At 47.6% G+C, this 9,199-nt stretch overlaps 1 protein-coding gene across 1 annotated transcript; it reads left to right on the top strand.

The window, feature by feature from the left end:
- Nucleotides 1-6,689: 6,689 nt before the first annotated feature.
- On the top strand, nucleotides 6,690-8,872 carry TMSB4X (thymosin beta 4 X-linked). The gene is made up of 3 exons (XM_004386345.2): nucleotides 6,690-6,796; nucleotides 7,875-7,988; nucleotides 8,417-8,872. The coding sequence occupies exons 2-3, from the start codon at nucleotides 7,889-7,891 to the stop codon at nucleotides 8,449-8,451; spliced, it is 135 nt and encodes a 44-aa protein (XP_004386402.1). The 5' UTR covers nucleotides 6,690-6,796; nucleotides 7,875-7,888; the 3' UTR covers nucleotides 8,452-8,872.
- The last annotated feature ends 327 nt before the right edge of the window (nucleotides 8,873-9,199 follow it).

Genomic DNA, 9,199 nt, shown 5'->3' with positions numbered 1-9,199 from the left:
TCATGGCGCCCACACACGTGTCAGAATAGAACTGTGCTCCATAGGCTTGTCAAGGCTGTGACCTTTTGGAAGCAGACTGCCAGGCCTTTCCTATGAGGCACCTCTGGGTGGGTTCAAACCGCCAACCTTTCGGTTAACAGTCGAGCACTTAACTGTTTGCACCACCCAGGGACTCCAATGACAAAGCCAATGTGGCAAAATATTAACAACTGGTGAATTTAGGTTCAGGGTACAGGAGTTCTTCATTGTATCTTTGTCATTTTTCTGTAGGCTTGAAATTACCCTACAGTGAAAAGTGTAAAACATTCTGGTGACGCCAGGGTGGTGCAGATTACAGACTAAGTAATCAATAAAGGAAATGAAATCTTAAAGTTGCAGGAATTTAAAACAAAACAAAACAAAAAAAGAAATAGCACATCTCTCATGACAGAGTGCTTCTTTCCTTCCATCCCTTCTTACCCGCCATCATGCCCCATCTCCCTCGCCTGGCAGTTTGGGGATCCTTGGGCACAGGATGATAATGATTCAGTTTGTTTTTCCAAATTCGCCTTCGTATAAAATTTAAATCTCTTTCACCCAATGGACACGTAGAAAGTACACAGCAGGTGCCAAGCAACGACCCACAGTCAACTCGATTCCCAGTAGCTCTTATTCTCACTGGAAATGGTGGCCTTCTCATCTTTGATATATAATGTTCCTTCTGGGGGTGTTGACTCTCTGGGCTCTAGCACCTAAAATCATGCTTAAAGGATGATGGGGCCCATGGTCCTTGAAAATCCTTCGAAGTCAGGAGTTTTGGTTTGTGGTCTTGGCTCTGCTCACCAGCTGATTATCCTTGGGCAGGTCACTTAACCTCTCTGTGCTGAGTTTCACACACTGCAAAATATTGATACTACTGTGGTGGTTGTCAGTGGCCGTCGAGTCGGCTCTGACTCATGGCAACCCAGTAGACAACAGAACAAAACGTTGTCCGGTCCTGCGCTATCTTCACGGTCATTGGGATGCTCAAGTCCATTGTTACGACCGCTGTGTATTTTGAGTGCCTTCCAGCCTAGGGTCTTGTCTTCCAGCACTGTATCGGACAATGCTCTGTTGTGATCCATAGGGTTTTCATTGGCCAATTTTCGGCAGTAGATCGCCAGGCCTTTCTTCCTAGTCTGTCTTAGTCTGGAAGCTCTGCCGAAACCTGTCCACCATGGGCGACCCTGCTGGTATTTGAAATACCAGTGGCATTGCTTTCAGCATCATAGCAACACCAATCCACCACGGTACAGCAAACACTTAGCCCTTTTATTTGCAAAGGGGTGCTTTAAGGATAAAACGACACAAAAGATGAGAAAATGCTTTGACAAAGTTCACAAACACCAGATAAATATGAGTCGTATTACATAAGCAATTACTAAACCACAAAATGTAAGGTGACACCTGTAAGCTGGTCTTTTTTCTCCCCCTCCACCTTGACTTCCAATTTGCTGGCTCCTTTGAGCTGGCACCTAAACCCTTTTAGGTAAGCTGCTGGTATAGACTGTGGAATTTAGGCCATGCAGACAACATGCAGAGTTCAAGGGTAAATTAAATTTCCAACACAGACTTATTCAGTGATTTATTCCGTTCATGGAGATCCATGCCATCTCTTCCATTTCTCAGAAACCCTGTTGGTGACTTTCTCTAGTTCAAGGGATGTCTCCCTTAGCCTGGGGTCCACAGACACCCAGGAGATCTTTGGATAGAATCCAGGGAGTCCATGAACGTAGAAGGGGAAAAATTACATCTTTATTTTCGTTAACCTTTAACTGAATGTGAGTATTCCCTTCAAGTATGCAAGGAACCTTTGTGATATTAGCAGTTCCTGGGATTTTGGTCAACAATAGAAATCACAGATATTTTTATGTCCATTAGCGTTTCTGCAGCTATCTAAACGTTCATCACATCTTTGAATTTATGGTGGATATGAGATCTACTACTAGATTGTATTATTGCATGCCTAAAGAAGCACGTATATTACTCTATTACAATTCCTAAAAGCCTTTTGATAAATGTATGTAAACCTAATTGCTCTCGTTTGAGAGCCCACATTTTTTATTTCATGCATTTACATGATTCTAGGAAGCCTCATCACACTGGCAAAGGACGCCAAGGCACACAAAGGGTTAAGAGCCCCTGTCACTCCACTTTGGACTCCCCTTCCATCGCCTCATAACCCGACACTGGGGTGTGGGAAACGGGGCTATGAATTCTTTTTTAGTTTTGTTTTTTTGCATTATCGTTATTGAGGTGAAATTCACATAACATAAATCTAGCCATTTCACAGCACACAGATCAGTGTACATTCACAATGTGTGCAACTACCACCCCTCTCTAATTCCAGCACGTTTTCATCACCCCAAAAGGAAACGCTGTACCCACTGGCAGGCACTCCCGTTCTCCCCTCCCCCAGCTCCTGGTAACCACTAATCTGCTGCCTCTACAGATTTGCCTGCTCTGGACATTTCGTATACATGGAATCAGACAATATGTGGCTTTTTGCGTCTGGTTTCTTTCACTTGGCATAATGATTTCAAGGTTCATCCATGTTGTAGTGTGTATCAGTATTTTATTGCTTTTTATGGCTGAATAGCATTCCATTTCACGTATATACCACTTTTTGTTAATCCATTCATCCGCTGATGGGTGTTTGGGTTGTTTACAATGTATGGTTATTGTGAATAATGCTGCTGTGAACATTCATTACAAGTATCTGTTTGAGTTCCTGTTTTCAATTCTTTTGGGTATATATACCTAAGGGTGGAATTGCTGGGTCATATGGTAATTCTGAAGGTTTCCGGCTGGCACGGTCTGTGCTCGGCTGGCAACCAAACGGTTGTCGGTTTGAACCCACCCAGCAGCACCATGGAAGAAAAGGCCTGGCAATCTGTTTCCATAAAGATCACAGCCAAGATGACCTTATGGGGCAGTTCTACTCTGTAACACACAGGGCTCCCATGGGTTGGAACTGACTCGAAGGCAAAAGACAACATGGTAATTCTGGAGTCCCTGGGTGGTGTAAATGGTTAATGCACTCAGTTGCTAACTGAAAGGTTGGAGGTTCAAGCCCACTCAGAGGCACCTTGGAAGAAAGGCCTGGCGATCTACTTCCCCAAAATCAGTCACTGAAAACCCTATGAAGCACAGTTCTACTCTAACACACGTGGGGTTGCCATCACCAATGGCACTTTGTAGACAGTTCTTATGCCCCTTGAACCCTCTGGCTCCTGCCTTTTAAATTGCGATCGAAAATGCCCACCTCAGACTGGAGGAACCCCAGAGAACATGGCCCCCGGACTCTCTGTCAGCCCAGCACTAAAACCATTTCCGAGGCCAACTCTTCAGACAAAGATTGGACTGGACTGTGGGACATAAAATGATACTCGTGAAGAGTGTGCTTCTTAGCTCAAGTAGATACATGAGACTAAATGGGCAGCTTCTGTCCGGAGCTGAGATGAGAAGGCATAGAGGGTCAGGAGCTGGTTGAATGGATACGGGAAATCAGGGGTGGAAAGGAGGAGTGTGCTGTCACAGTATGGGGAGAGCAACTAGGGTCACATAACAATGTATGTATAAATTTTTGTATGAGAGACTGGCTTGAATTTGTAAACTTTCACTTAAAGTACAACAATAAAATAAAATAAAAAAAGAAAATGCCCACCTCAGTGGTGCTTGTATCCAGTACATGGTGACCCATTTAACTTGCTTATGGGAGGCAATTCCTCACTTAGGCAATTTAATTCAGTGCAGTGTGACCACAATTTATTGAGCAAATACTCTGGGCCCAGCATGGTGGGGGACAAAATAGCCTGTCGCCTCACACTCTTCCTGGTAACTGTCAAACACAGACCTGGGAGGCTGGAGGTGATGGCTTTTATCTACCTCTTAGCATAAATACTAGCTGAAAGATTGGCAATTCAAATCCACCCAGAGGTGCCTTGGAAGAAAGGCCTGGCGATCTGCTTCCAAAAGGTCACAGAGTTGAAAACCCTATAGAGCCGTTCTACTCTGCACACCTGGTGTAGCCATGAGTCAGAATGGACTGGACGGCAACTAACAATGACAATGAGCATAAATAATATACAGCAGCTATCAGCTCATTTATCGCCATGACTGAGCTTCTCTAAGCCTCAGTTTCCCCACCTGTCAACCTCTCCTCAAAGGGGGGTGGTGGAGACCAAAGGCGAAAACAAATGGAAAGCACCTTTGGCATTGACCAATGAAAGTCGTTATTTTTTATTTGCTTTTAAAGTGAATAAAAGATCTCATTTTACCAGCATTGTACAAGAGAAAGAAATAAAAACAACTCAAATTCTTAGATTAATTCCAAACACCTAAAACATTTTCTTATTTCATTATTTTTTTCCTCAGTCTTTGATCCTAAATAATACTAATACATATACATCCCCGTTGCTGTCAAGTGGATTTCAATTTATAGTGACCCTACAGGACAGAGTAGAACTGCCCCGTAGGGTTTCTGAGGAGCGGCTGCTGGATTCGAACTGCTGACCTTTTAGTTAGCAGCCTGAGCTCTTAACCAGTTCGTCACCAGGGCTCCAATAATACTAATAGTAGTAATAACAGTACTAATGGTAAGAACCATATGAAGCGTTTAATAAGTGCCATGCACTGTCATGCACTCAACCCTCCCAACAATCCTGTGAGGTAGGTACTGCAATGACCCCATTTTACAGATGAGAAAACAGAGACACAGAAAGCTGAATGAACTTGACGAGGTCACACACAACCTTCAAGATTATTCTTTTTGCTTTTCCTCTCCTCGGTCTCACTCTTTCTGGGTCACCTGACCAGCTGGCAAGTCAACTTCAATTACGGTGGACTCTTTTCTCTTGCTTTCAGCCAGTTGCCTCTCACTCGCTCTCGCTTCCCCTCCTTATCTCTCCACCTGCCCTGTTTCTATCAGCTCCTAAACCCAGAGGCAGGAAGGCTGCTTGTTACCAGATGAGAAACATCCTCCAGACGTTCAAAAAATGTCCGCTTCTCCCTCTCCTTCCGAGGCATTGCTTCTGTAAGGCCTAATCCTGTTTCAAGGAAGCCCTGGGGAGAATAGGCCACGAGGTGGTAGTGGCATTCTTTGTAATCCCGGGAGACATCAGAGAGGTCAGATGGGATGTTTGACAGCAGCTGAGTGCTGGGAAATGGAATCCCAGGACCTACAGAAATGGGGTTGGTAACGACCGCAGCTGCCAGCTGAAACCAGCCAAAAAATCCCGCCACAAGATCTAGTCTGTGTCTGGACCATGAAGTGGTTCTCCGGCAAGTTGGTGGAGGGCAGGGTCAGGGGACATGGCACCAGAGACGTGACATCTGGTGCACGAAAAGGCCCAGTGTCCCCATTTGGAGAGCAGGATGGCAGCCACCCAGCAGAGCATTCACTGGGGAACCAGAGGGGTCAGCTGCCCCTGCCCACCCCCTCCCCCTTCCTCCCCAGGAAAAAAAAGGAAGTCAAGGAGGTGCAGAAATGGGGAAGTCCAAGCTGCTGGCAGTGCCATTTCAGCGTGTATATGACAGTTGACTCCCCAGTGCGACAAAGGCCTCTTCCCATGCACGATTACCAGGGGGCTTCGAACAGCATTTCCCTGGGACACAGAAAAGGAGGACTATTCCGAACACTCCCTTAGAAATAATCACAACTAGGCCCTTCTAGAAGCAGCAGGTCTTTTTCCGTTGACATGCCGTGCGCAAGCATTAGCATGGTTATTTGCAACTGATTTTCAGCACGAGTGGGTCATTTGCACTCACGAAATCAGGTGCCATTTTGAAAACTCCTCTCTCCACCCACATCTTCCGCGGAGAATATTGCCGAGGTAACTCACAAGAGCCTTTCAAAAACCTAGCGCTGAAAAACGTGCCCCACCATACACAGGGGTGGAGTTTTTAATATAATCTTAAGATTTTAGGGATAATGGAATCCACGTGTTTGGGATCCAACACGGGCCTCCTTAGCAATCACTTTTTAGAATTGAGGGAAATAAGGAACAGCAAAGTAAGAGAACTTCCTCATTGTCAAACAGCAAGGCAACAGCCGACTTCCAACTCGACTGGTTTTTCGAAGGGGGAGGCGTTGTGCTCGACAAACTGCAGGCACATTACCCTACACCCAGCAAATATTACCGTTTTTTGACTTGGGTGCTCACAAAACTATAGTGTTGAAAAAAATATGGATGTTGCAGTGACGAGACTTTATTTTTTTTTAAAATCACTCAGAGTGCATACCTCCCACCCAAATCGAGGAAGCCATTGAGGAAGACAAAGGGCCGGGGTGGGGCGATGGCCCTCCACCAGTCTGCTAGCTGAGTCACAGGCATCGCGGGCAGTGGGGGAGGCCTTGCTGCGAGGGAGCCCCGCGCCTTCGCTCGGGGATGTCTGCTTCAGACAATGGCAGTGTCGCAGTAAAGGAATGCCGGTCCCCCTAGGTCCCACCCAAGCCCGTAGTGATCATGAACCGGTCCCCAAGAGCAAGTCTGCGCTATTGTTGCAAAAATCCACGACAATAAACAGCAAAGTGGGGGCATGGATCTGGCAGTGTCGGAGGGTGGGCTTTCGGTCGCTTGCTTTTCCGCCCTCCTGGCGGTTCGGGTGCATTGCTGGGCCGCGGACGCCGCTGCCGAGGCGCGAAGGAGTTAAACGGCCCGGCGGGTGACATCACCTCATTTACATAGGAGCAAGGATATAGCGGCGCCGCGCGCCCCGCCCGGCATTCGGTGGCGGCCACTGCACACACGGACTCAGCTCAGTCGCGCCTCGCTCGGTGAGCCCCGGGCCCTGCCCTGCCCCTGCCCTGCCCTGCCCTGCCCTGCCCTTCCCTGCCCTGCGGTCCCCTCCGCCGCCCGTCTCTTCACCACTGCACCCCTCTGAAGCCACCCTTGAAGCCCAGCCCCGGGGTCCTCCCTGGGCGGGCTGCTTGGGGAGCGTGGCGCGGCAGAGCCCCACCAGATGCTTGCCAACCGGGTCGGGATTTGGCGATTTTTTAAAAAAAACACGGGCGTTTTGCCCCGCAGCCTCGAGGGAACAGGCCCCTTTCTTTCCTTCTTCCCCCTCAAAGGCATTCTCCATTGCCACCGAGGCAGGGATCGAGCAGGCACAGAAAGTCCCTTTGTTCCTGCTCACAACCCCCAGCCCCGAGCTTCAACAGCTCCGTTTTTTTCCTAGCCTCCGCTGGTTTCGGGGCTGCCGGGCCCAGGGTTAAGGTGGCAGCCCCTCCTGCGAAGGAATGTGTGCGAAGGCCGCCGAGCTGCCCTCGCCTGCGGCCTGGGATTGCAGGCTGGGTGTGGGAGAGCTTTGTGTGCCGAGGGCGGCTTTGTTGCACGGGAGGAGGAAGCGGGCAGGGCGGTGGTCGGAGGCGCAGGCAGCAGCTGCCGCCTTTGTGCCAGAGAAGAAAGCGAGACCAGGCCGCAGCTTGGGGGAGGGACCACGCAGAGAAAAGGGAGATACCTGTGCAGCCTCGGCTGCACTTTTAGAATTGTCACCCGTTTTTTACGCCCCCCAAACTCTTAACTTGGGGTGCCTTTACTGTTCTCTGCTCGTGCTAGCCAGATTTCCATTTTTAACACGCTGCAATTAACGAGCCACCTGGTCAATTTCATTCTCCGAAAGATTTGGCCTCTGGCTGCGAGCGCGGTTTCCGCCCCTGGGTACCCCGCGTTTTGAAATATTGGGGAGGGTGTTTCTTTTCTTTTTTTGGAGAAAGAGGAAGCTCTTTAGCCCTGAATAAAAACGGAAGGAGGGGGTGGGGGTTCAGCCAGGAGATCGGAGGGAGGAAGCGCGTTTCAAAGCCCGGAGAGACGAGGGTGAGTGGCTCACCCACCTTCTTGGTTTTGCATCCGCAGCTTCTATCACAACCATGTCTGACAAACCCGATATGGCTGAGATTGAGAAATTCGATAAGTCGAAATTGAAGAAGACAGAAACGAAAGAGAAAAACCCACTGCCTTCAAAAGAAAGTAAGCTCCCTCCCTACCCCCCCATCTTGGGACCAGGCTGGGCGGGAGGGTGGGACGGTGGGAGGGGTAGGGGGAAGAATTCCAGGGGGGAGCCGAGGAGCGCGGGGGTGGAGCTGGCAGCTTTCTGATGAACGTGCTTGGAAAGGTTAATTAAAAAAGATTTTGCAGCCAGCAAACGCAAGGCTTTGGTAATTTAATCCTGGAATAACTAATATATTAATATACCCAGACACTTAATCTGTTAAAATGAACGTCTATTTGTGTTAAATATTATATTTAATAGGAATATTATTGAATGGTTAATTGTGCTTGTAGAGTTTTTATGATAGGAAAAGCTGTTTTAAATGTAAGTGCTATCACTGTGTAGCTAGGTTTTCTGGGGTAATGTTAATCGGCCTCCATCTTTTTTGTCTGTTTCCCCGTTACAGCGATTGAACAGGAGAAGCAAGCAGGTGAATCGTAATGAGGCGGCGCCGCCGATACGCACTGTACATTCCACAAGCATTGCCTTCTTCTTATCTTCCTTCTTTTAGCTGTTTAACTTCGTGAGATGCAAAGAGGTTGGATCAAGTTTAAATGACTGTGCTGCCCCTTTTCACATCAAAGAATCGAGAACTACTGACATCCAAGGCGGCGCCTGCCACCCCCGTCAGCCTATCTGGCTGGCAGGGAAGGAAGAGAACTTGCATGTTGGTGGAGGAAGGAGCTGGGTGGGACGACAGTGAATAAATATGTTGAGTAAAAGCAAAGCTGGTCCAAGGTGTCCTGCAGGCGTAAAATGCAGTTTAATCAGAGTGCCATTTTTTTTTTGTTGTTGTTCAAATGATTTTAATTATTGGAATGCACAATTTTTTTAATATGCAAATAAAAAGTTTTAAAACCTGGCTGGTGTGACTGTTTGGAAGGAGCAGTTATTCGCCGGTGAAACCTTTGCAGTCGGTCTTCTTACAGGGGAGCGATACATGACAAAACATCTGGGGATCTGGGTGACTTCTGTTACGCCTGGAAATGGCTTTCACCCAGGTATGTGCAGTACCTTGTCTATACTAGCTAATTGGGAGAACATTTACTTGGGCTGATTAAATTCCTAGTATGAGTTGTATGAAAGATCTAACAAGAAGATATTTGCAGTTCTTCAAACTTAGGGGTTTTGATAAACTAACGCTGAATTTATTTCATATGATCAAGAAAATGAAGACGGTGATCATTTT

This window comes from Trichechus manatus, unplaced genomic scaffold (assembly GCF_000243295.1).
Source record: "Trichechus manatus latirostris isolate Lorelei unplaced genomic scaffold, TriManLat1.0 scaffold00162, whole genome shotgun sequence".
NCBI lineage: Eukaryota > Metazoa > Chordata > Mammalia > Sirenia > Trichechidae > Trichechus > Trichechus manatus.
This window is presented reverse-complemented; position numbering and strand designations above follow the sequence as displayed.

Excerpts from the sequence above, each read along its gene's own strand:
- TMSB4X (XM_004386345.2), top strand. The coding sequence starts at position 7,889 with ATGTCTGACAAACCCGATATGGCTGAGATTGAGAAATTCGATAAGTCG. Across the intron at positions 7,989-8,416 it reads CCCACTGCCTTCAAAAGAAA|CGATTGAACAGGAGAAGCAA; the intron begins GTAAGCTCCCTC and ends TCCCCGTTACAG.